This window comes from Pipistrellus kuhlii, unplaced genomic scaffold (genome assembly GCF_014108245.1).
Source record: "Pipistrellus kuhlii isolate mPipKuh1 unplaced genomic scaffold, mPipKuh1.p scaffold_m20_p_1, whole genome shotgun sequence".
Classification (NCBI taxonomy): Eukaryota; Metazoa; Chordata; class Mammalia; order Chiroptera; family Vespertilionidae; genus Pipistrellus; species Pipistrellus kuhlii.
In genome coordinates, this window is record NW_023425404.1 from 33,483,197 (window position 1) to 33,509,716 (window position 26,520).

General features: G+C 51.8%; 1 protein-coding gene across 3 annotated transcripts in view; it reads left to right on the plus strand.

The window, feature by feature from the left end:
• Window positions 1–240: 240 nt before the first annotated feature.
• Window positions 241–26,520, plus strand: part of IGDCC4 (immunoglobulin superfamily DCC subclass member 4) — a 44,457-nt gene continuing 18,177 nt past the window's right edge. For all 3 annotated transcript variants that reach the window (XM_036438414.2, XM_036438423.2, XM_036438428.2), the window contains exons 1-5: window positions 241–363; window positions 9,985–10,335; window positions 10,781–10,922; window positions 19,670–19,806; window positions 21,084–21,224. In XM_036438414.2, the coding sequence (XP_036294307.1) occupies window positions 300–363; window positions 9,985–10,335; window positions 10,781–10,922; window positions 19,670–19,806; window positions 21,084–21,224 (835 nt within the window). In that variant the 5' untranslated portion in view covers window positions 241–299. The remainder of the gene's footprint in view (window positions 364–9,984; window positions 10,336–10,780; window positions 10,923–19,669; window positions 19,807–21,083; window positions 21,225–26,520) is intronic.

Consider the following 26,520-nt stretch of genomic DNA (forward strand, 5'->3'; position numbering starts at 1 on the left):
CCACAGGGCCCGGCGCGGTCCGGAGAGGCCAGGCGCGGGGCGCAGAGCCCAGGCCGGGCGCGGGGCCGGGCGCGGGGCTCCGCCGGGCCGGGCGGCCGCGCTCGGCAGACCCACCCCCGCCCCTCGGCCGCTCGCCCAAGATGGCGATGGAGGGGCGGGCGAGGCGGCCGCAGCCCCGGCCCCCGCGCCGGCCCCCGCTCGGGCCCGGGCCCCCGAGGCCGCGCCCCCGCCCGCGGCGCCGCGCCTCCCCGGGCCGCTGACGCCGGCGCCCGCCCCGCGGCCGAGCGAGCGGCGGCCCCATGGCGCGGGGGCACGCGGGCCGCGGGCTGCTGGCGCTGACCCTGTGCCTGCTGGCCGCGCGCGGTAAGGCGGCCGGGCCCGGGCCGGGGGGCGGCGGCGGGTGTCCCGGCCCCAGGAGGCCGGCGCCGGGGCTGCGGGCGGCGACCCGGGCGGGTGTGTGTCCTTGGTTTTCCGAGTCCGGAGTGAGTGAGTGAGTGCGCGGCTGTGTGTGCGAGTGTGAGTGTGAGTGTGAGTGTGTGTGTGTGTGTGTGTGTGTATGTATGAGTGTGAGTGTGTGTGTGTATATATGTATGAGTGTGTGTATGTGTGTGTGTGTGTGTGTATGAGTGTGTGTATGTATGTGTGTGTGAGTGTGTGTGTGTGTATGTATGAGTGTGAGTGTGTGTGTGTATGTATGAGTGTGTATGTATGTGTGTGTGTATGTATGAGTGTGTGTATGTGTGTATGTATGAGTGTGTGTATGTATGTGTGTGTGTGTATGAGTGTGTGTGTGTATATGAGTGTGAGTGTGTGTGCCTGTGTGTCTCAGTGTGTGCCTGTGTGTGGGAGTGTGTGTGTCTGTGTGTGTCTCAGTGTGAGTGTGTGTGCCTATGTGTGTGCCTGTGTCTCTGTGTGTATTGTATGAGTGTGTGTGTATGAGTGTGAGTGTATGTGCCTGTGTGTCTCAGTGTGTGTGTGTGTGTGTGTGTGTGAGTGTGTGTGAGTGTGTGTGTGAGAGTGTGTGTCTGTGTGTGTGTCTGTGTGTGTGAGTGTGTGTGAGTGTGTGTGTGAGAGTGTGTGTCTGTGTGTGTGTCTGTGTGTGTGTGTGAGAGTGAGTGTGTCTGTGTGTGAGTGTGTGTGAGTGTGTCTGTGTGTGTGAGTGTGAGTGTGTGTGAGTGTGTCTGTGTGTGTGAGTGTGAGTGCGAGCTGGCCAGGCTGGGGAGGGTCTGGGGTCAGTCGGCGGTGCTGTGGGTGCGGTGTCGGAGTCAGAGAGGTGGGCTGCGGGGAGGTGGGGGGAGGTGGGTGACCAGCGGGCGGGCTTCCCCTGCCTCCAGCCTCGGGCTGAGCTGTGGGAGCTGTGGGTGGGAGCTGTGGGTGGGAGCTGTGGGTGGGGAGCTGTGGGTGGGTGCTGTGGGTGGGTGCTGTGTGTGGGAGCTGTGGGTGGGGAGCTGTGGGTGGGAGCTGTGTGTGGGGGGCTGTGGGTGGGTGCTGTGTGGGGGGCTGTGGGTGGGTGCTGTGGGGGGGGGGCTGTGGTGGGTGCTGCGCCTCCGTCGGTGTCCAGACCCGGTGTAACTGTGTTTGTGAGCTGAGCTAATGTTTGGCCTTGGCTGGGGAGTGTCCTTGCGGGCGGCGGGGCGCGGGGAGGACCGGGCAGGTTTCTGATGGAGATGGAGGAGGGTAAGGGGGGAAGCGGTGGTAAAACTCAACTTTGCCCGGAGGGTGTGGCCCCGGAGCTGGGGGATGCGCAGGGGGAGTGCTGCTCCCCCGAACCCGGGCCGGACTGGGCCGAGGGAGAGGGCAGGAAACCAGTTGCTTTTGTGGACGCACCCAACACTCCGTGTCACTGCGGCCCCAGCCCCAGGGGCAGTCAGAGCAGCGCGGCCTCCCCGCCTCCCGCCTCCGCCTCATGAGGGTGGACCAAGTCAGAGTGTCCGCGCCCGAGAAAGGGCCGAGTCCCCAGTCGCTATGCCTAGCCCCTAGCCCTTTCGCTTCCTGTCCTATGTGAGTTCGGGGGGCGGCCCATGGGGAAGGCAGGCAGGCAGGCAGGTAGTAGGGCTGGGGAGGGAAGGGGCTGCCCGCTTTGTTCGCCCGGTTCTTGCCTTCCCTTTGGAGCGGGGAGCTGAGGATGTGTCCAAAGCCTGTCGGGGAGGGACTTGGAGCGGGAGGGGGATGGGGAGGGGGATTTCTCTCCAGCTGCTGCGGCTTTCCAGAGAGACTCAGCCAGGCCACGTGGGAGGCAGCAGGGATGGCGGAGGGGGTAGGAGCCTTACCCTGGTCAACCCCAGGCCCATCTCCTGGAAACCCAGACAGCGGGGTCTGCTGGGACCCCTTCTCTCCCTACAAAGACACGCCCCTTTCTAGGCTGACTGCCCACCGGGGGGCCCGAGGCCTCTGGGGAAATGGGGAGCTCAGGGTTGTCAGGTGAATAGGCAGAGCACATCCCCTGGAGCCCAGCTGAGGAAAGGCTGTGCTCCCTGTCTCTGGCTTTTCCAAGAGCTCCAGACAGCAAGGGCTCAGCATCAGCCGACAAAACGGGGCCAGGGCTGGGAAGGCGCTGGAGCATTCTGAATCCCAGCGGGGCCTCTGGCGAGGGGCTCGGTTTGCCTGGAAGTCCAGAGGCAGGGACAGACCTGGGGCTCTCCCTCCACAGCAGTGTGTGGGGCCAAAGCAACTACTCTCCCAGCCTCCAGGCCCCAAACCTTGGCTGTACAAAGCTCAGCCCCTTTGGGACACGCCTATAGAGTCCTGTAGAGCCACAGTGATCTGGACCGAGGCTGCTCATTCATTCATTCATTCATTCAACAAATATTTGCTGAGCATCATCATCATTATTATTATTAGGCTAGCATGTGCCCAGTGCCTAGAATACAGTGAATAAGGTGGCAGGCTTGGTCCCTGGTGCAAAGCTGCCAGTCTGGTGGGGAGAGACGGACAGGTCCTTGGAAAGGCTTCCTTCAGGAGCAATGAGCACCGGAGCTCAGGGCCTGAGTCAGCCCCAGAGAAGGAGAGTGGTGATGGAGGAGGTTTCCCAGAGAGAACAGCATGTGCGAACGCCCAGAGGTGACTTCGTTTGGAGTTTGGACCACTGAATGAAGGTAAACCTGGCTGGAGTGTAGAGCACCAGGGGCGAGAGCGGAGCAGGTTGGGAAGTGGGATGGGCCATGGAGTGTCCAGGGAGAAGTGGGGGGGGGGGACCTGGAAGCAGCTGAGGAAGGGCCTGTAAGCCCCACCAAGGTTTCTGAGGCCCGCGGTGGGCTTTCAGATCAGCTTCGCCTCAGCTCCCTCCAGCCGGTGTGGAGAATCGATTGGGCTGGGCCCGGGTAGGAAGCTCTGGCTTCTTGGGAGGCTGTCCCAGGAATCCAAGGACGATGGTAGCCACTGGAGTGGCAGCTGGGGTGGCCAGAGTAGCTGGATTCCAGAGATGTTTAGGAAGAAGAAGCAGTAGGACTTGAAAATAAATTGAGTTTGTAGGAGGTGAGGGAGAGGGAAGTAAAAATAATAAACACTTCAGCAGCACGCAGACCTGGGTCCAGAGAGTGCCCGCCCCTCTCCTCTAACACGGCCCTTGAATCAGGGGCTGGGAACTGGGGAGAGTTTTGTTGGCATGGGGTTGGTGCTGGAGTGCTTAGTGTGCGTTTTCATCGTATGTAAGAAGGGGGGCGCTCCCTTTCACCTCGTCAGAGAGCCGGCATCGGTAACAGAAAGCCTCTAAGACCGTGAAAACTGCTTTCTTCTCACACAGAACCGTTCCTTTCTCAGTCTGGAGGCTCAGAGGCCAGCCTCAGTCAGTTGTGGTGTTGGGGTGGCCTCCTCTGAGCCCATCTTGGAGTTTAGAGGCTAGGTGAAACGTGCTTTCTCTTAATAGTGAATCTTGCTTTTTTTTTTTTTTTTTTTTTTTTTTATTGAGAGAGAGAGAGACTGGGAGAGAGAGACCATTGATTGACTCCTGTGTGTGCACTGACCAGGAATGAGACGCACACCTTTTGGCAGGGCTCAGTAGTGAGTCATATCCGGAAGTTACTATATAAACCCTCAGGGATCCTGTATGTGCTTTCCTGGCCCAATTAATCACACATAAGGTGTTAATTAGCATTTCCCTTTTTCCTCCTCAAGGTACCTCTTTCACGTTAAGTGATCTCGCAGTTAGAGCATCAGCACTGAAGGGAACTTAGAAATAATTTTAGCACGAACCCATCTTACAGACGAGAAAACTGAGTGACTTCCCAAAGTTTCACGAATAGGGACTGAGCTGGGGCTGGAGCCAGTCTCCTGCCTCTTGGAACAGCCCAACTGCCCTGGGATTTGGTACACACATACTCTCCGCACCCACCTCCCCCTCACATAAGAAGTTATCATCTTCGGGCTTGGCCCCCCTCAGTTAGTGTGTCCGGCCTCTGGAATCCGCCCTTCTCCCCCCCACCCCCCATCCCCTCTTCCCATTCCTCTTGTTCAGCCTCCGCTGTTCCCGAGGTACAGCAACCAGACTTGACACAGAATTCCAGATGCAGAGCAGATGTCACTGCCAGGCCTGCCCGGGGGCTCCCAGCTCCCTGGGGTGGGAGAGAGAGGAGTAAGAGCAGTTCTGGTGGGGGCGGCCCCAGCCCGGTCAGCGGGGAGTGATCAGAGCTGCCGGGGAAGGAGAGCCAGAGAGAGGATGTTCTGGGCCTGACATGCGGAGAAATGGAATCCTCACCTTCTGGGCTAGCTGGGCTGCCAGCGAATACTGTCTTGCTGCTCAGACTGGAGCATCCTTTGAATGTGAGGGTTTTTGAGGTCATTGGGGTCAGGAAGCAGAGGCTCCATAAGCTCTCTCTCCAATGCAAGCTGGTGCAGAGACGAGACTTCTAGATGATTCGATAAGAGGCTCATTACTGTGTTGTGGAGTTTGGAGGACAGAGCTCGGGCAAGTGAGTGGAGCAGACAGGTAGAAAAAGGTGAACACGGGAGAAAGATCGTATCAATCACACAAGGCATACAGCCAAACGGGAGGTGGTGAGCTCCCTGGTGCCGGTAATGTTTAAGTACAGAGTTTCTGTCAGCCTGTGTTTGCTGTTCTGTCTCTGTGCTTTTTAAGTATTTTTGTTAGGTGTCTGCGAGGTGCCACATAGTACGCAAGGCAGTTTCCACATATATTTTTCACGTAACCTCCAGTCCTGAGGGAAATGACTGTAGTTTTTACAGATAAGGAAACGGAGGCTCAGAAGAGCATGAGGGGCTCTCGTGTGTATGCTCTTGAGTGTGTTCCGTGTGTGCACTCATGTGTTCAAAGAATGTTTTTTGAGCACCTACAATGTGCCAGGCACTAGGGATTTAGAAAGCTGATGAGGACATCCTCTTGAGCTTGTGGCCTCGTTGGGGAGAAAAGCAAATAAAAAAAAAAAAGTTAGAATGGTAACGACCATGATCAAGGCGCCCAGGGTCTTCTAGGGCAGCAAAAGGAGAGGCATCTAAATCAGACCCCGGATGGGCTCAGCAGCATGAGCATCGCACGGAACAGCAACATGCTTCCAGAGTGGCCTGGCCTGGTCTGGTCTGGTCTGGTGGGGACAGAGGTCTCAGGGAGCAGGAGGTAGGCAGCTGAGTGTGGCTTTGCTGTCAAGTCAGCTGAAGGGGGTGCTCCGGCTTTGCTGGTGTCCCAGGCAACCGTCTGAGGCGCTCTCTCCAGCTGTTAGTGGGAGGGGCTTGGCCTGTGGTCAGGGAGGGGGCCCAGGTGGGGGGCAGGGAGGGCGGTTTCTGGAAAAAACTGACTTGTGTCTCCCGGGAAAGGAGAGAGGGGATGGTGTCATGGAGAATTGCCCCAGATCAAAAACAAGTTGTAAATCTGCTGGGCCCTGGAGTTCAGAAGTGACAGGGCATTGATGTTTGTGGCAAGTTCTTGGCTTAATTAAGGAGGCATCTGGCTTCCTTCCCCTCCCCCCACCCGCCTCTCTCCTGCGACTTCGCTGAAAAATGGAACCCTGGCTAACACCAAGGCCCCTGCAAATCCCCCGAAACGGCATTGAGCTGACCCTGGGGCTCAGCAGCGTATCTCCTTTCTGTCTGAGTTCTAATTGGCCTCACAAAATCTAATTTATCCTGTAAACGGGTAAAATCATTTGTCAGAAAAAGGAGATTGGGAGATGGCCGTGGGGCTCCCGAGCAGAGCAGCTTTGCGTCTCTGGCCTGGTCTCACCAAGGAGACGGGGGCCTGGGAGAGGGAGGCCCCTTGAGGCAGCTGGCAGCAGCAAGTGTCCACTGTGTCTGCCCCAGCCCGGAGGGGGCAGCTGAGAAATGCTTGTGGGAGGGGCTTTGGGGGTCAGCCATTGCGGGAGGGGGAGTGGGAGGCAGGATAGGGCTGGCCACAAAGCCACTGGACGAATGATGCCCACTCCCCAGAGCATCACTTTTACGAGAAGATTTGATGGTGTAGAAACCACATTTATATAGAAACAACTGTTGTTTGTAATGAGCAGAATGCAAAATGTGCCAGAGGTTTAAGATGCTCCTCTCTGCTGCTGGGCGGATTCTGGTGAAAATGAGGAATGTGGAGGTTCTCCGTCTTTAAAACTGTGGAAAAGGAGGGAAGTAATGGACCCGAGGTCATATGACAAATGAACCCAGGACTCTGACTCTAGGTCTAGGTCAAGGCCTGGTCTACTCAGTCCCACTGCCCATCTAGGCAAGAGGAAGGGTGGGTCTCCAAGTGGCTGTGTGATGGGACTCAGGAAAAACCTCACCGGGGAGACAGGGCCAGTGCCTAAGGATGCATGTCCGGGCCACGGGGGTCGGGTGGGGCACATAATAGAAACCTTTTATCCAGGAGCACCCGCCTCCAAGAGAGATGAGACCCTCCTTCCGGGCCTCAGTTTCCCCTCTGTACCGTGAGGAATCGCGGGCTTCCCACGTGCTCCTGGCACAGCCCTGGCCCCTCCTCGGTTCTCTCTGCGTGTCCCTCGCTGTTGGTTTCCCTGTTCTGCCTCGCTGGGTGCTGCCGGGCTCCTCAAAGGTGCGGACGCCAGGCATCTGCTGATCCACGAATACTCAGGACGGGAACCGGAGCCTCCTCCGGGCTCCCCAGCCAGCCGCCCGGGCCCTCTGGCCACGGTCCTGCCCGCCAGAGCCCAGGCTGCTGACATATCCAGCAGCTGCTCCGGCCCCAACTGTTCACATTGTTTGTTAAGCACAGCAGGGATTTTCCAAGCCCCGACGTGCTTGGGGGGGCGGGGAGGCCACGGGAAGGCTCAGGGCTTCATGTCAGTGGGGTTTTTTCTCCCCTGAAACTCTAACGGGCTGATTAGCGGCTGGAACCCAGCAATTGGGAGCCGCTGGGCCGAGAGCCCAGACTTGCCTGCGTTTGAATCATAGTCTCAGGCCTCAGAGGTAGAAGGGACTGGGTGTTGGGAACAGCCATCGCCATTTGTGCAGCCCCTTTCAGTGCCTTTGAAGAGTGAGCTCCCGTTCCCTGATGGATGCTTACCAGGCGGGAGCCCTGACTCCCATCATCTGGTTTAGTCCTGCCGAGCCCGGTGATCGCCCCTTCGCCTTACAGGTGTGGAAACTGAGGCCCAGAAAGGTTAAGTGGCTTGTCACACAGCTGGTAGGTGGAAGAACACGATTGGAACGTTGGCCTTCTACGCCAAGGTCAGATACTCTTTCTACCACAACAAACGGCCGGCAGTGATGTGAATGCCGATTTTGTTTCCCCAGTTAGAATGGAAACTGGGTGAGGACAAGGGTGCTTTCCCCTCCCTGCACCCACTGGTAATGCCGAGCCTCGCTGTGTAGCTGGAGGGGCCAGCTGAGCCCTTCTGATAGGTTAAGAAAGGCGGAGGCCTGGTTCAGGCCATGCCTGTCTGTCCTTCACACTCAGCCTCAGAGCCACGGCCTCCTTAGCTTAGCTGGCGTGCACTTCTCCCCTCAGTATGTTCTTCTTTGAGGATAGTGGGAAGGGAGCCCGGGGACAGACAGGGGGTCTAAGTGGAGGTATACGTGTCCAGGTTTCAACGAGTGTGGCAGAGCCTGGGGTTCGTGTGTTCAGGTGTGAAAGGTTGTACCTGCAGTTTGTGTCTATGTTCAGAGGATGCTCTAGGTTTCTTCAGCAACAGGTTCATTAATAATCCTAAAATCGCAGAATTTCAGACACCACCCCTACCTTTGAGTAAACTCAGTCGAGAAGGAGAAGTGACTGGCCCAAGGCCACACAGCAGACTATGACAGAGCTGGGTCCCTGATTTCGCAGCCAGTGTGCTTTCTGTAAGCCCCACGTGGCTCTGTCAGGCCTCACCTGCCTTGTAATGCGGGGGCTGTTGTCCCTGGTTCACTGATGCCTTGTCCTGCCCTGAAGGAAGGAGTCAGGCCAAAGGATGAGAAGTGACGTTGGGCCACTGAGCTTTTATGGGTCAGAGAGGCAGCGGGTCACCCTCTGGGAGACACGCATTCTCTGAGAATGACGGCTCCGGGCCCTGCTGAGAAGTTGGCTAAAATAATAAATATGGATTGGCCATCGTGTGTTCTTGTCGTGAGATGGCATTTCCTCCCGCCGCTGTTCCCTCTGTGACATGGACAGTGCTGGAGCCGCAGGCTCTCCTGGCGCCTCTGGAGCCTGGGTTCAGGCTCGGGCTTGCTGCGTGGCCCCGGGGAAGGGAGCTGCAGGAAGGAGAGCCTCGCTTCTCCAGCCCCGGGGCAGGGATGGGTAGGGCTATAGTGGTCAAGAAGATCTGTAAGGTTTCAGAGGAGCAAGTGACATCACTGTCCCCCCTCCCCCGTTCTGTCCCACTGTGCTCTACTCCTTCCCACAGATCATCTCATTCAGTGCTCACAGCCGCCTTATCGGGAAGCCGTCACTGTGTCTTGTTGTTTTTTTTTGTGGGTTTTAAATATATGTATATGTATGTGTGTGTGTGTGTGTGTGTATATATATATATATTATTGACTTCAGAGAGAACGGGAGAGGGAGAAAAAAATAGAAACATTAAGATGATGATCCGCCTCCTGCACGCCCCACCCTGGGATCGAGCCCTGGCCAGGAATAGAACCGCGACCTCCTGGTTTATAGATCGATGCTCAGCCACTGAGACACACCGGCTGGCTGTCTTGTTTTTCATTGAGCTACAGTTCACATACCATGAAACTCACCCCTGTAAGGGTACACATCAGTGAGTGGTGTTTAGTATATTCACAGGGTTGTGCAACCATCACCACTATCTAATTCTAGAAAATTTCATCACTTCAAAGAGAAACATTGTATATCCCTTCACGGTCACTCCTCATTCTTTCCTCTCCCTCATCCCTGGCAACCATTAATCTACTTTCTGTCTCTACGATTTGCCTATTCTGGACATTTCATGATAATGAGATCATGCAGTATGTGGCATCTTGTGACTGGCTTCTCTTACTTAGCCTAAAGTTTTCAAGGTTCATCCATGTTGAAGGGCATATCAGTCCTTCATTCCTTTTGTGGTTGAGTAATGTATTTATTCATTCATCAGGAGATGGCATTTGGGTTATTTCTGCTTATTGCCTGTTACGAATAATGATGCTAAGAACTGTGTATTTTTTAAAAAAATATATTTTATTGATTTTTTACAGAGAGGAAGGGAGAAGGATAGAGAGTTAGAAACATCAATGAGAGAGAAACATCAATTAGCTGCCTCCTGTTTACCCCCTACTGGGGATGTACCCACAACCAAGGTACATGCCCTTGACCGGAATCGAACCCGGGACCCTTCAGTCTGCAAGCCAACGCTCTATCCACAGAGCCAAACCGGTTTCGGCAGAACTGTGTATTTTAGTGTGTGGGAAGGTGGGCACAGAGAAGTGCAGCAGTTTGCCCCAAAGCACACTTAGTGAGGGACAGAGCCAGGATCCAGACTCAAGTCTTCCCATGAGACCTCTTTCTCCACCCTTTGCTCCAGGCCCTGCGTGGTTGGGAGACTCCGGAGCTGGGGCCTGGGGGAGGTGGGAGGACACAAACTGATGGCCCTAGCGTCCCCTCCTCTTACGCAGGGGAGCTGCCATTGCCCCAGGAGACAACCGTGGAGCTGAGCTGTGGGCCGGGGCCGGTACAGGTGGTCCTGGGCCCAGAGCAGGGGGCGGTGCTGGACTGTCGTCTGGGGACCGTCGCGGCCGGACCCCCCACCAGCGTCACGTGGAGCAAAGACGGAGGAGCCCTCCCGGAGCACAGCCACCTGCGCCTGCTGCCCAACGGCTCCCTGTGGCTGTCCCGGCCGCCAGCGCCCCCGGGCAGCGCTGAGGCCGCCCCCGGGGCCTCCGATGTCATCGAGGGCAGCTACTCCTGCCTGGCCCACGGCCCCCTCGGGGCAGTGGCCAGCCAGGCTGCAGAGGTCAAGCTCGCCAGTAAGTGCTCTTCTCGGGGGGACTGAGCTGGGACCCGGGAGGCCTGGGGTGTGGGAAGTGGGATCCTGATTGTTACCCGCACACAGGCCTCTCTTTTCGGCTCAGGCCCGTTCCCCGGCCTCCCTGGCATTGTCGGCTCCACCGTTCATTAGTCCCATTTCTCCACTCCTGTTCTTGCTCCTTTTCCTTCCCACGAAGTGTGAGAGTCTGTAGGCTGACCATGATTCTGATGTGAAGCCCGGGGACTGTGGAACTCACAGCATCTGACCAGTAATGACCACTCTTACCATCTCCACCTGTGTCTGTGTTGGTCTGAATTTGCTCTACGTGTACTCTGTCACGTGTGTCTCTCGTGTGTGCGTGTGTTTCACTGTCTGTGCGCGTGGTGGCCTGTCCTCCCTGTCCCTCTCCTGTCCCCGCCTGTGTGTCACTGTCCCATCCTCAGCACTCGCAGGCTTCTCTCTGCACCCGGAGTCTCAGACAGTGGAGGAGAATGGGACGGCTCGGTTTGAGTGCCACATCGAAGGGCTGCCAGCACCCACCATTACTTGGGAGAAGGACCAGGTGACAGTGCCGACGGAGCCTCGGTGAGTGCCCTCGAGGGGAGTGGAGAGTGGAGCCCAGTGGGCAGGCCGGGGAGGGCTCAGGGATTCTTAGAGGCAGGAAGCCTACATTTGCTGACACTGCTGGACTTGCAGCACATTTCTGGTCCAAGGAGAAGTAGGGCAGGAAGATTTTGCTCCCTGGGAGGAAAACCTCCCCATAAGCTCTGGAGCTTGGGTGGCGAGTAGTGGTAGAATCCTTCAGAGCATGTCTAGACGAAACATTTGCTTCATTGAGAACCTCAGGACCAGGGAGGTTTATTCAAGTGGTTTATCCAAAGCCACACCATGCATCGTGAGCAGAATGTTTATTTGTTCAAGGCCCCAAGCCTGCTGGAAAGGTATTCTCTTTGCAAGGTTCTTCTGGGGTTTCTGCCTCTCTTCCTCTCTCAGGTAGCATCTGAGAAATGGGTTGCTGAGGTCCTTCCTGTTTCAACCTCCTCTGTCCCCATGAAGTCAGTGGGCACAGGCCAGGGAAGTGCTTCTAAGGTGGAAAAGAAGCTAAACCCTCTCGTGGCCTCCTGGGTAGGCCCAGATGTACCTGCCGCGTGACCAGAAAGCATGAGGCTCATTCACTCTTAGCTGATCTCTCGATGCGGTTGTCATCCCGTGGATTCTTACATCCATGGAAACGGGGCTCCACGGGCCTTTTCCGCCTCTGACTGCGTCTCTCTCGCCGTAATCCCTACCTCGCCCTCTCCTGGTGGAGGTGGTGTTCCTTCGGCTCAGACACATTGGTCTTCAGACCTCCCTGCCCTGGGACTAACCCCTCTTGAGTGTGTTGAGTTGTCCCAGCTCTTCCCACTTTTGCCCATGTCCAGGTAGGGGTGAAAGTGTAGGAGAAACTTTTGGTAGAAAAGCCAATGACACGTCTCTGAAACAGTTGTGAAGGAGAAAAAAAGGGAGAGAAGTCAAGATAGAAGTCACCATGTTGATCGGTGAGCTCCATTGGTCCTCAGCAAGTCACTTCTCACTTAAGGGAGGGAATGAAAGGATTGGATTAGATCCTGGTTTCCCAAAGTGTGTTCTTTGTCCCAAAAGAGACTTTTCTTTTAGGTGTGTGTGGGGGGGGGGGTGGAGGGAGGGAACTATTCTGTAGTTAAGGTCAGGAAACTGCCTAGAAATCTCACTCTTGGAATTGACAAGGCATTGAGAAGTCCTGTACAGAAAAGCTGTTTAGCTTGTTTAACCAGACACTTCCTAGACTCATCTGCCTGAGCCCCTCTTGCAGCATTCCATGATTGCGCATTCTAGGAAGTGGACCACGGGAATACTGACACGTCCGATTCTATGCCTTCCAAATGTGGGGCTGCTCACTGCTATCTGGTGGTGCTTGCTGGGAGTCGGTGGGTTAGAACAAGTGAGAGCCTACTCCTGGCAGGCACCTCTCCTCTCTCCCCCTCCCCCCGGGAGAGTGGGAGAGAGCAAAAACCACTTAATGAGACCTATGTCTTCTCACTTAACCCTTCATCCCTCGAGGTAGGTATTTCTTGTTTTTCATGTTATCCTCTTTTAGTGTATATTCCTACAAAATGGATTTTCAAATTCATATAAATAAAAAAGAACAAAGATTACTCACCATCCTGTCACCCATAGAAAGCCACTGTTAGTTCTGATGTTTATCCTCTGGACTTTCCCCCTGCATGTTTATACGTATTCTCTTTAGAAATTGTACATACTGGGTTTTTTGTTCGGTAATTAAAAATAAAAAATTTCAGAGAGGAAGGGAGAGGGAGAGAGAAACATCAGTGATTATAGAGAATCATTGATCAGCTGCCTCCTGCATGCCCCACACTGAGGACCGAGCTCACAACCCAGGCACGTGCCCTGACAGGGAATTGAACCATGACCTCCTGGCCTATAGGTCGACACTCAACCACTGGGTCATGCTGGCCAGGCTCAGTCATCTTTGTGTGTATGTGTGTGTGTGTGTGTGTGTGTGTGTTTTTCCCAAAAACAAATATGGGGTTATATTTCAACTTTTACTTTTTTTTTTTTTTTTACTTACCACATAATAAACATCCTTCTCGGTCTGTACATATGGCTTTGGCAGGTATTATTGTCCAAACTGTTCCATGAGGGAACTGGAGATCAGAGGCAGGAATACCTTGGCCCAGGTCACCCAGCTAGGATGCCAGAGCATGGCATGGATGATACTGAAGCCTCTCGTGATTTGGGGGTTGTGGTGGGGCAGCTGCAGTGTCTGAGGAAGTTCCCCTGCAGGTGGGCTTAGAGATCCGGTGGTCCAGCTGTGGCTCAGAGCAGAGACTTTCTTTCCCCAAAGTTTCTGAGCGAGCAGTGGGATTCGGACTCGCCTCCCAGCATCGAGTCCAGGCACCATTCCATGAAGCCACAGGCCTCTCCCAGGAGCCTGGAGCTGCCAGTTCCTGAGCTCTGGGAGTGTTTGCCCCCAAGTCCTCTGAAAAGTGATCCTCGTCTATAAATAAGCCGGGCTCACATGTCCTAGCACATTGTGTGGGGGGAATAAAGAAATGTCTAAAACAGCAACTCGATTATGCCCAAGGTATGTATTTTTACACATGCCCAGATATAGTACGTGTACAAATATGCTATTCATAAACTCAGCCCAGAGATTTGAAGGAGACCATATGCCTTGGTGTAGGGTGTGCACATGTGCAGTTAATAAATGCACTCTGTCAGGGTATATGTGCATATTTTTGAAGCTGATGGTGAAGACTAGACCCTAAGGCAATTCCCTGGCACTTAAACTAATTTCTAATGATAGAGGATAATTTTTCTTCCATGGGAACCAGTCATCAATGAGAGTAATGTTTTCCAAAATCCAGGCATTCATAAACCTCCTTTATAATGTTGGCCGTCCCTAAACTATTTATACAATCACTTACTTAATACATTTCTTAGAATCAACTCTCTCTTTTGTAACTTAACACATACTAAAAACAAACATTATCTCACTGCAGTAAAATGGAAAACCAGCAATACTTACCATAAATAGAAGGTGGCCATAAAAATAAATACATAAGCTCTGGAATGAAAAAAAAAAGTGTGTCTGGATCCATTTGAAGTCATTTTGTTACTGCCATTCACTCACACTTTGAAAACATGGCGCTAATGGACTCAAATTCCATGGGCTCCTTCATCCAGTCTTCCGCCCCGCCATCTCCCAGTGTCCATCGAGTCTGTCAACACGGTGTGACCCCCAGCTAGTGTCCTTTGCCCCAAGGGCACCTCCGCAGGGCTTAAGGCGAGGCTCTCTGGCCTCAGGAAACTCAGAGCCGCTGGAGCATTTCTTCTGTGTTCCTGCACCCCTGGGTCCAAGTGGCCTCTCCGGTGAGTGGGGCTGCAGGCGCAAGCTCAGTCTCAAGCTTGGAAAGAGAATTCCTCCCTTTTGGGTAGAGGTTGCTTTTCATTTTATAAGTAGCTATTTTGTTTTATTTGAAATTTGAATTAATTTTTAAATGATAAAACGATATGCTAACTTTAGGGGGGCGGGAAATCATCTACCAGCTGAGCACAGACAGCTATTACCATTTTTGAGTATTCCAGTCTTTTTAAATATGTGTGCCATTTACACCATTGTGAAGATGTGATTAGAGTTTGTGGTTGGTAGGTGTTTATGTCCATTATCTAATGTGAGTTCATAGATGTTAAAAGGGTTAAGGTTGCCTGAACCAGTTTGGCTCAGTGGATAGGCATCAGCCTGCAGGCTGAAGGGTCCCAGGTTCAATTCTGGTCAAGGGCATGTACCTTGGTTGTGGGCACATCCCCAGTGGGGTGTGTACAGGAGGCAGCTGATCAATGTTTCTAACTATCCCTCTCCCCTCCTCTCTGTAAAAGAATCAATAAGTGTATATATTTTTTTTTTAATAAATTTTTATTGTTCATATTATTACAAATGTTCCTCTTCCCACCCCCTCCATTGCTCTCCTCCACCAGGTTCCCACCCCACCCGCTGCCCTTTCCCCACCCCCCATTGTCCTCATCCATAGGTGCACAGTTTATGTTCAGTCTCTTCCCACATCCCCGTCTCCCCTTTTCCCCAAGAATTGTCAGTTCACTCCCCTTCCATACCTCTGATTCTATTATTGTATATTCAACAGTTAATATTGTTCATCAGATTTTTTTTTAATTTCCTTGGTTTTTAGATTCACTTGTTGATAGTTACGTATTTGTTGTTCATAATTTTTATCTTTATTTACTTTCTCTTCTGAAAGAACCCCCTTCAGCAATTCATATAATTCTGGTTTGGTGGTGATGAACTCCTTTAGCTTTTTTTTTATTAGTGAAGCTCTTTATCTGACCTTTGATTCTGAATGATAGCTTTGCTGGATAGATTATCTTTGGCTGTAGGTTCTTACTATTCATCACCTTGAATATTTCTTGCAATTCCCGTCTGGCCTGCATGGTTTCTGTTGAGAAATCAGCTGACAATGTATAGGTGCTCCTTTATAGGTAACTACCTTCTTTGCTCTTGCTTCTTTTAATATTCTGTCTTTGTCTTTTGCTCTTGGAATTTTAATTATGATTTGTCTTGGTGTGGTTCTCTTTGGATTCCTATTGTTTCGAGTTCTGTGCGCTTCCTAGACTTGTAAGTCTAATTCTTTCACCAGGTGGGGGAAGTGTTCTGTCACTATTTCTTTCAGTATGTTTTCGATATCTTGCTCTCTCTCATCTTCTGGGACCCCCATAATTCTGATGTTGGTTCGCTTGAAGTTGTCCCAGAGGTTTCTTACATTATCTTCAATTTTCTGGATTCTCTTGCCTTCTAGCTTCTGCGGAGGAGTGTCTTCTGGCTCTTTATGTTCCAGATCTTTGACTTGACTCTTGCGATCTTCCATTCTGTTTTTAGGACTCTGTACAATATTTTTTATTTCAGAGAATGTATTCTTTATTTCTTGTTGATCCCTTATCATTTCTTGTTGATTCCTTATTAATTCTAGTTGATCCCTTTTCATATCCTCATAGATCTTATCGATCTTTTCTAGGAAATTCTTGAAAAACCTTATAAGCGTAGATTTGAACTCTATATCCAGTCACTTTTTGTCCTCCGTTTCTTTTGTTTGTGATCTATGTTGTCTCGGCATTTTCGCAGTTTCCCTGAGGGGGCGGGGTTTCAGGGTGGAGCCTACAGCTTTGGCTTCCATCAGCCCTGCCCTATGCGGCTCCTGAGTCTCAGGGTCCTTCAGTACTTGCTGCAAGCGCCTCTGAGAGAAAGGCGCCCTCGATTTTCGCCTGCTACCAAATTGTCTAGGCCCGGTATTGGGGTTCAGTTCAGTTGGAAGTGGAGTTGGAGGTGGCGTTCAGAGCAGTCCGGAGGTTTTGTCTCCTTCCCGCCAGGGCAATCCTGTGGCACAGCCAACCGTCCCTTCTTTGCGTGCAATATGCGCACCTCCGGGACCTCCTTTCGCCGCCCCCCCCCCCCGGGTTCCGCCTTACAGGCCTGCTCCCTCTGCTTGAGCCTGGGTCCCCAGGGTCTGGCCTAGAACTGGGGTTCAGAGCAGTCGGAACTGGGGCCCAGCACAGTCGGAGCTTTTATCTCCTTCCTGCTAGGCTAGGGAATGCCAGCCAGGCACTCAGCTGCCCTCCTCTCAGGCTCCGTCCTCTCTGCGCGCACAGTGTCTCCGTACCTTAGGCTTTTACAGCTCCTCCGCGCTTCCTTCTGGTTTTCTCCTTGCTTCTCGTTGTAGAATTTCCAGTCAGTCGACTTTCCTGAAGTTCTGGGTAATGTCCATTTTATATTTTAGTTGTATTTTATTGAAATTGTTGTGTGCGGCTGCGGCTAGGTGTTTACCTGTGCAGCCATCTTGGATTCATATATATATATATATATATATATATATATATATATATATATATTTTTTTTTTTTTTAAAGGGCTAGGGTTGTAAAGGAAGCAAGACAGAAATGATTTAACCCATTTTTCAGATGAGAAGCTGAGGCACAGATATGTGATGTCACTTGCTAAAATGTTGGAGCTAATTCTCTCCTATCTGTCACTGAGGCTGGAGTTACAGAACAAAGTGTACAAAACACATACTTTTTTTTTTTAAGTTTTATATTTCCAAACTAATAAACACACACTGTAATTAAAAAAAAAGAAAAAAGAAAAAGAAAAAGAAAAAAGAAAGCAGCACAACAAATAAGTCCCCAGTAACTCCACTTCCAGAGGACACGTCCCTGAGTGATGGGAGCTTTACCACCCTTGACTTTTTTTGTGCGTGTCCTGACATGTCACTTATTTATGTTCCCAAAATAGAGTTGCTTCATGAACACTGTTTTGTGACTCTTTCCCCCACTAACCAATAGATCTTGGACCTCTCTCCAAGGACAGAGCTTCTAAAACCACATTTTAACCAAACAGGAAAGATTGTACATCAGTGGTAGGGAACCTTTTTTCTGCCAAGGGCCATTTGGATATTTATAACATCATTCGAGGGCTGTACACAGTTATCAACTTAAAAATTAGTCTGCTGTATTGGGTCAAACATTTAATTAACTCACCGCCAATGCCTTGGCAGGGCCGGACCAAATGATTTCTCGGGCCTTAGACTGCCCAGGGGCCCAATGTTCCCCACCTTGCTGTAGGTGAATGCTAACAGTGGTTCTATTTCGCTCTGTTGGCTGTCGCAACAGCATATCGGAGGAAAGGCATTCATTCATACACTCAACACATAATTAAGGACATGTTACTTGCCAAATGAGGTATTAGCTCTTGGGTACCTGGAGCACAGTTTCCCTGGAAAGGCCAGGGAACCTTGGGGTTGAGAAGAGTGGAAAGCGCGAAGGGTCTAGGAGGCCGAGTGCATGAGGTGGGAGAAGCCTGGATGGGGGTGGGAGCTTTGTTTCCCATATGAGTCCTGCTTGTCCTTCTCCACGTGGCCTTTCCCAAGAAATGTCTTGTGGCTGCAGGCTGGGTCCTGGCCCAGCCTTTTACTGCCAACCACACTTGGGCTCCTTGTCCGTTCTCCCCTACTGGCCCATCACAGATGTGGGCAGCTGTGGGAGCTGAGGAAAGATGCTGGGGCATAGGTGAGTTGGCCTTGGGGGTGAGGGAGGGAGGATGCAGATTTCTGTTTTTTCTCTACATCTTTGGGTCAGAATTCTCCCCCAACACCCTTGAGTTAGTTCCCATCTCCTGTGCTTAGATTTTCTTATACCCCGTTTCCCCACAAGCTAAAGGATCTTCGCCAAATGCACAGCTGCCCATTTCTTCCTTGACTTTGGCCAAACCTATATCCAGGGGCCAGCACCGTTTGCCCTCTTGAGAAATTTGAACTCTCAGCATCGAGCTGACCCTGCAGGGACCACAGTTGGAGGATTCAAGAGGACCCACTTATTCCCTGTTTGGGCCAGAGCCCACCACCCTGGACACATTTCCCTGCTTTGTCTGTGAAGCAAGGTCGCTGGGCCTTCCTAGCCTGAGCCATGTTCCGACCCTGTAACTCAGAGGGCAGCGAAGACTACCCTCAGCCAGCCTGCTCCTCCTCAGTAACACTAGTATACATGTTTACTGGGCTTCCTGGGACCACGGCCCTTCCATTGGCATTCTCAGCCTCCTAAGGGCTGCTGACCCAGGCGGTGGGAAGAACATGGGATTTGGTACCAGAAGACCTGGATTCCAGTTTTAACTCTGCTCCAGTTGTGAGACTCTGCTCTCGAAGTCTTAGTTTTGTCACCAATAAAATGAAGGTTGTGATCCCCTCTGTTTCTTGGGCTTGTTTTGAGGGTCAGGTGAGAGTGTGTGAATAAAAGAGACTTTACCAGGGAAGGAAGGAGGTATAGAAGTTTATAATAAAAGTAAGTCCTCACCCACATTCAGCTCCCAGGATCCTAGGGCCCCCTCCTCAGAGACAACCACCATCACCAGGGACACTCAGTGCCAGCATATATGTGCACATGTGTCGTCCCCCCCCTCCATCCCACCCCCACACACACTGTTCTGCACCACACACAATGTGGAAATATTCCTGTATCGGCACACATGGAGCTGCCTCCTTTGAAGCAGCTGCCTAGCATTCCATTGTATGAATGTCCCCAAACCGATTTAGGCAGTCCCCACCCTACAGATGGACTCTGGATTGTTTCCAGCTTTTGCTATTAGAGACAACGCTGGAGTGAATATTGTCAAACATATACGTTTTTGTGTACATGTTGTTTGAGAATATCGGTGGGATAGAGTCCTCAAAGCGGTGCTGCTGGGTCAGAGGGCACGTGCAGGTTTGAGTGGAAGAGGTCACCAGCTCGCCCATGAAGGAGGGTGTGTGGATTGGCATGGCCGCTGACAAGGCAGGAGCGCCTTCCCCCATTCCTTCATCCAAGTAGGGTGTGTTTAACCTTTTGACCTTGGCAGGTGAAGATGGTATCTTCTAGTTCTAATTGGCATTTTAAAAATGATGAGTAATGCCAAAACCAGTTTGGCTTAGTGGATAGAGCGTCTGAAGGGTCCCTGGTTCGATTCTGATCGAGGGCTTGTATGATGGTTGCGGGAGCGTCCCCAGTGGGAGGTATGCGGGAGGCGGCTGATGAATGTTTCTCTCTCATCAATGTTTCTAACTCTATCCCTCTCCCTTCCTCTCTGTAAAAAATCAATAAAATATAAAAAAAATAAAAAAATAAGTAGCTTTAAAAAATAAAAATGACGAGTGAGACACTAAATATTGCCTGTTGGAACGGGAGGCCCACTTGGGCACGCCACTCTCCCTGTACAGGTGCTCCTGCCCACCTCACTGGTGCCCTCTTCCTCTCCCCAAGGCTCATCACTCTTCCCAACGGGGTTCTCCAGATCCTGGACGTCCAGGAGAGTGACGCCGGCTCCTACCGCTGCGTGGCCACCAACTCCGCCCACCAGCGCTTCAGCCAGGAGGCCCTGCTCAGTGTGGCCCCCAGAGGTACGGGGCTCCCTGCTGGGTGAAACCAGGGTGTTCGGAGTCAGCGTGGAGAGGCCTCGGAGGTCCAAGCCCTGCCTTCAAAGAGGTGATGGGTGGCACTCTCGTCAGAGGGGAGAGGCGATGAAGCCCAGCGCGTCAGGGAGAGACCTGGCTGGATTCCCACTGCAGGTTCCCTTCCTGTGGAGACCCTGCGTTCCCTCGGGCTGGCTGGAGCTTCTAGGGCTGGGGGCGGGGGTGGGGAGGTAAGGCATCTGAGGAAGGGTGTCAGTGCCCTGAAGCCCTGGTCCCTGTCCCTCTGGGGGCTCAGGGAACTGGGGGGGGAGGGGGGGGAGGGGGGTTACCTCTCGCTATTTGCTGTGCCTTGCAAACCCAGCTCCCCATATCTGGGGTTTCTGTATTTCCCATTTCTTGGAAAAGCTCACGTCCCAGGGTGAAGCAATAGGAAGGTCACAGGCTTTGGGGTCAGAAAGACCTGATTTGAATCCTGGCGTCTTTACTCACCATCTGTGTGACCGTGAGGTGGTTATCGAATGTCCAGCCGGGGAGGTTGTGAGAACAGCTGAGCTGAGTGGAAAGTGCCTGGCACCTCGAAGGTGCCCCTCGGATCTTACTTCAGGCCTCCCCCCAAGGTCTCTCATCTGCCTCCCTTTGCCGTGGGCATCGCCCCTGACTCCTGCCCTTCGGCACATCTCCTCCTACCCCCCAGTCCTCCAATTCCACCCTGCTTCCTGGAGGCTTAGTGCCTGAGCTGCTCTGAGCCGGGTTTGCTCTCCCTCCAGGGCCTGGGGTCTCTGCCTCCATCTGCTGGACAAAGCAGGTATTCGCATGCGGACCCAGAGCCAGAGTCACACTAGGAACTTGGGAGGACTCAGTGCTCCGGGAGCTGCCACGCCAGCAGAAACTCGAGCGTCCCCCCCCCCACCCCCCCATACCTTTCGCACATGGGGACGGACGGGAGACCCCGTGAGAAGGGACTTGTCTAAGGTCACCCAGCAGGATTATGAGGATAATACGTATTGGAACTAGGAACTATGACTGTTGACTCCAAGTCTACTCATGACCCTGGCAGTCCTGGAGGCCGGGTTCAGTGTGGCAGGGAAGAAGGGGGCGGTGTGTTGGGAACCGATTATTCCTCTCCTGGCTCCTCTGGGGGTTTCCCCGTCTGTCAGATGGAACCTGGCCGCTCCCTGCCCTGCCTGCCTCGCCAGGAAGTACCCATGTGAAGACACCTAATGGGCCTCGTGGTAAGACTGCCTGCTGGTCTGCCCGCTCTCCAGGGTCCCTGGCGTCTCCCGGCGGGCAGGACGTGGTCATTGTGGCAGCTCCGGAGAACACCACCGTGGTGTCTGGACAGAGTGTTGTGATGGAATGTGTGGCCTCTGCTGACCCCACCCCTTTCGTGTCCTGGGTCCGACAGGGTAAGTGGAGGGAGGGAACTGAAAGGGCAGGGGGGAGGAGGGGCGTGGCATCTCATGGGTCCACAAGTCACGGAGCCCTAAGGGTGACTGCTTCCTAGTCACAGCTTCTGGTGTGGCAGGAGCTGTCCTCCAGGGCCAGGGATGGGTAGGGGGCCTGGACAGACTTAATAATCAGTGTAGCACGCTTCCTTTTACAAGGCACGTTGAATTTGCCGCTCACAAAATCGTCATTGAGACCTTAGTTTCTGTGGGCACTGGGCTGGCTTCTCCCCCTCACTTACTTCATTCCTCACAACAGGGCTGCACGTGAGTGTGTGAGCTGCAGAGGTGTCCACAGCCAGGGGCCAGGCCCCCTCTGCTGCTCTGGCTAATCACACAGCTGCCTCTTGGTCCACCCAGTGCCCCCTGCGCCCGGCTTCACGCTGGGCGCCGTGAATAAAATGCTCAGATGAGAGCCACAGGGGCCCTCTGCACTCACAGTCTGGGTGAGGGAGATAAGACGCAGCCGTGAAAGAGGCTTCACAGTGTGAAAGGGGCTTCACGGTGTGACGGGTGTGACAGTATCAGGCGGCAAGCGATAAGTGCCAAGTGGGACTGCCTTACAGGAGATGCTATCAGGGTAATGAGAGTGCGGGGCCAACCCTCACCTTGCAGTCTACCCTGTTTCCCCAAAAATAAGACAGTGTCTTATATTAATTTTTGCTCCCAAAGATTCGCTAGGTCTTATTTTCAGGGGATGTCTTATTTTTCCATGAAGAAGAATATGGTACACATTTATTGTTAAATGAAAATGAAGGAAATTTATTACCTGTATACGGTACGGTAGTATGGTAGTTGTCAACACAAGCCAGACAAACTGAATCCTACAGTATCAAGAATTTACTCATTTATTCAATGACAATCATGACTTCATCTTCTGGAACATCATCATAACAATCCAATTCCTGAATTTCCTGGTGAATTTCTTGTGACTCCATTTCTTTCAGAATCAGTGGACCAAATCTCTCATGTTTAGCTTAGGGGGGGCCTTATTTTCGGGGGATGCCTTATATTTCACTCAGTAGGAAACCTGTAAGTAGGTCTTATTTTCGGAGGATGTCTTATTTTCGGGAAAACACTTTTACCTGCTTTCCCTCCAGAGCTTCAAGAGCCCTTGGAAGTGAGTGTGCGAAGTAAGGTGAGCCCCCAAATTCAGGGGTCCTGGTAGAACACAAAGCATACTCAGGAGGCGGGCAGCAAGGCACATATCTTTACTCCTGCAGGAGGGTGCACAGCACAGGTCTGAAAGCACACCCACACTGAGTCAGGTCTGCTCGGCTTTTTAATCCTGATGCATGTGACCTGTCCCTCACTCTTTTTTTTTGTTTGTTTGTTTTAAATATATATTTTATTGATTTTTTACAGAGAGGAAGAGAGAGGGATAGAGAGTTAGAAACATCGATGAGAGAGAATCACCGATCAGCTGCCTCTTGCACACCCCCTACTGGGGATGTGCCCGCAACCAGGGTACATGCCCTTGACCAGAATCGAACCTGGGACCTTTCAGTCCGCAGGCTGATGCTCTACCCACTGAGCCAAACTGGTTCTCGGCTGTCCCTCATTCTTGATTGGAGCTCAGGTGCATAGTCTTTTGTGACTGGCTAATTCAAATGGAGGGGTTGGCCTTTGCCATTTCAAGATGGTGGCCCCCAGGGGAGCAGGAAGTCATGTGGCTAACATGGCGGCTGCCAAGTCACGCAGTCCAAAATGGCTGCTGTCTAAACTGTTTTTTAACAGAAAAGATGACTTGTTTTTCCTCACAATTCCCCCCCTTTTCTTTATTTAAACTCTTTTCTTCAAACTCGGCTGACATCCATTGGCTTTCATGCTCTACAGTGTCTAGAAGACTATTTTGCTCTTTGGTCAATGTGTTTTCAATTAACCTTTGGATAATACATGGGATGATGTAACATCCCATCACTGTAGCTCCTAAACAAAGGGATGAATGTGGATACCATCGCTCCCTTCCACTTTCAAACCATTGCTTTAGCGGATCAGAGAAAGGAGCCTCAATCTCAGGTTCCAGCTCACTCATCAGCTGACGCTGCCAATGCCTTAGGGCTCAGTGACGGTCCCTGAGCTGTGTTGTCACTGGCCCTCTACACATCTTCCTCCTTTTTCTTCCAGAATCATTCAAGGCCAATCTTTTCTCCCAGGTCATCCTACTGGTGGCATCTAGCTGTTCAACTATCCCTTTAACTGCATCTCAAGTATAGTTAACAAGCCTTTGCTGGTTATCCTATACTAGAGGCCCAGTGCACAAAATTCATGCATGGATAGGGTACCTAGGAGCTGCTGGCTGCCAACTGGGGCTTCCCTTCCCCAGCTGCCCGCTGCCAGCCAGGGCCTTCCTTCATTCTTCACCACCCCTTGGTGGTCAGCGCATGTCATAGTGAGAGATCAAACTCCGAGCCAGTCAAACTCCCGAGGGGACACTTTGCATATTAGGTTTTTATATATACATATAATAGAAGGCTAATATGCAAATTGACTAAATGACAGAACAACTGGTCGCTATGACACGCACTGACCACCAGGGGCCAGGTGCCTTGGTGGCCAGTGCACTCCCACAGCTAACCTCCTGCAGCCGGCCAACCTACCCCATGATGACAGATGGTATCCCGGACAAGCGCCCAAATTGTAAGAAATAAGGCAAACCCCCAAATTCAGGGGTCCTGATAGAACACAAAGCATATTCAGGAGCCAGGCAGCAAAGCACATATCTTTACTCCTGCAGGAGGATACGCAGCACAGGGTCTGGGAGCACATCCACACTGAGTCAGGTCTGCTCGGCTTTTTTTTTTTTTTTTTTTTTTTTTAATATATTTTATATTTTATTGATTTTTTACAGAGAGGAAGAGAGAGTTAGAAACATCTATGAGAGAGAAACATCGATCAGCTGCCTCCTGCACACCCCCTACTGGGGATGTGCCACAGTCAAGGTACATGCCCTTGACCGGAATCGAACCTGGGACCTTTCAGTCTGCAGGCTGACGCTCTATCTACTGAACCAAACTGGTTTCAGCTGCTTGGCTTTTTAATCCTGACACAGGTGACCTGTCCCTCACTCTTGATTGGTGCTCAGGTGCATAGTCTTTCCTGATTGGCTAATTTAAAGGGAGGGGTTGGCCTTTGCCATTTCAAGATGGCGGACCCCAGGGAGCTGCAAGTCATGTGGCCAACATGGTGGCTTCCAAGTCACACAGTCCAAAATGGCGGCTGTCTAAATTGTTCTTTGACAGAAAAGATGACTCGTTTATTCTCACAAGAGGAAGGGCCAGGACTATTGTTCCCACTAGCCAGATGCAGAAGCTGAGACTGAGAGGCAGCTGGAAACCATGACCCACACTGTAGAGCTAGTCCTCCTTCTGCTATACCACTCCTTACAGTCATGTATGGAAGAAATGCCACTATTATTATTATTATTTTCCTAAATATATTTTTACTGATTTCAGAGAGAAAGGGAGAGAGAGAGATAGAAACACCAATGATGAGAGAGAATCATTGATCAGCTGCCTCCTGCACATCCCACACTGAGGATCGAGCCCATAACATGGGCATGTGCCCTGACCGGGAATCGAATCAGGACCTCCTGGTTCATCGGTTGACACTCAACCACTGAGTCATACCAGCCGGGCACCAGTATTACTTTTGTTTCCATTTGTCCATAAGAAGTGACTTGTCCCAAGCTACTGGCAGAAGTAGTCTTAAACCTAGTCCTCTTTATCCTTCTTCTCTGGCTCAGTCTGTTACCCTACACTACCTCCTTTCTGTAAGTTTGTATGTCACAGTCAAGAGTACATAAGGAAAAATAGTGAGCCAAACAACTACGTACCTCTCCCACTGATCTAATGAGACAGACCAGTGCCAGAATCTTTGCACCTCCATTACCTACATGGCCTCATTGGACTTGTGACACTTACCGAGTTAGGGGGATCCCGGGGCTGGCAGGGCCCTCAGGTTATTATTGGGGTAAGCCTGTGATGTTGCCCAGAAGTTCAAATATCAACGTTTCTCTAATACCATGCACCAGAATGACCCCAGGAACTTGTTAAAACTGCAGACTCCTTACCTTCACACCTAGAGAGTTGTAACCCAGGAATCAAGTGCCCTAGGTCTTTGCTACTGAAAGTGTGGTCTTTGGATCTACCACCTGGGCCTAGTTAGAAATGCAAAATCTGGGTCCTGCCCTAGGCCTCTGCATATTAGCATCCCCTGCAATTCCATCATTCATGTGTAACAACAAGGATTTGAGAATTGCTACTCCAGAGGATCCTGATAGCTGTAGTTTTAGTAACTCACTTGGAGAAACTCAGCTAATAACAGAGGCTGGGAAGAGAAAGATCCCAAAAGGACTTTATTCCTGACCCTGAGCACAGTTATTTTTCCACTAAGTCAGGGAAAGGACTTTTGTTTTATTTTCTTCTTATTGCAAACGTTATATGTGTTCACTGTAAGAAAACTGGCGAAAAGCAGAAACAGAAAACATCTCACCATTCAGAGATAAAAACTGTTAACATATGGGTGTGTTTTCTTCCAGATTTTTTTTCTATGCACATGTACATTTCTCCCTGTAATTGAGAGCATATTGAATTTACAGTTCCAAGCCCTATTTTCATTCAACAGTATCTCATTAGCACTTTCCCATCTTTAAAACTTTTTCAAAAAACAATTATGACTCTACTAGAGACCTGGTGCAGGGATTCATGCACCGGTGGGGTCCCTAAGCCTGGCCAGCGATCAGGGCCGGGCTGGCTGGAGGGAGGCACCATGGGAGGTTGGCCAGCCGTGTGAGGTTGGCTGTGGGAGTGCACTGACCATTAGGGGGCAGCTCCTGCATTGAGCATCTTCCCCCTGGTGGTCATTACCCGTCATAGCAACTGATTGGTCATTGGGTCATTCAGTCACTTAGAGATATTAATATATATATATATTGAGAGAGAGAGAGAAAGCCTAAAAGCCTGGTGCATAGGATTTGTGCATTGGTGCAGGGCATGGCCTTTGGGGATTGGCCTGCTGTGGGAGCACTGCTCATCCTAGTCAGTCAAGCGGCTGTGGACCTGCCCTCTGAGCGGTTGCTCCCCACTCATCCCAGTCAGCCCAGTGGCGCTCCCAATGTTAGAGCGCACTGACCACTAGGGAGCAGCTGTTGTATTGAGCCTCTGCCCCCTGGTGGTCAGTGTGCATCACAGTGCCTGGTCGACTGGTCGTTCTCCCCCCCTTCAGTCACTGGGCTTTTATTATATAGGATAATGTT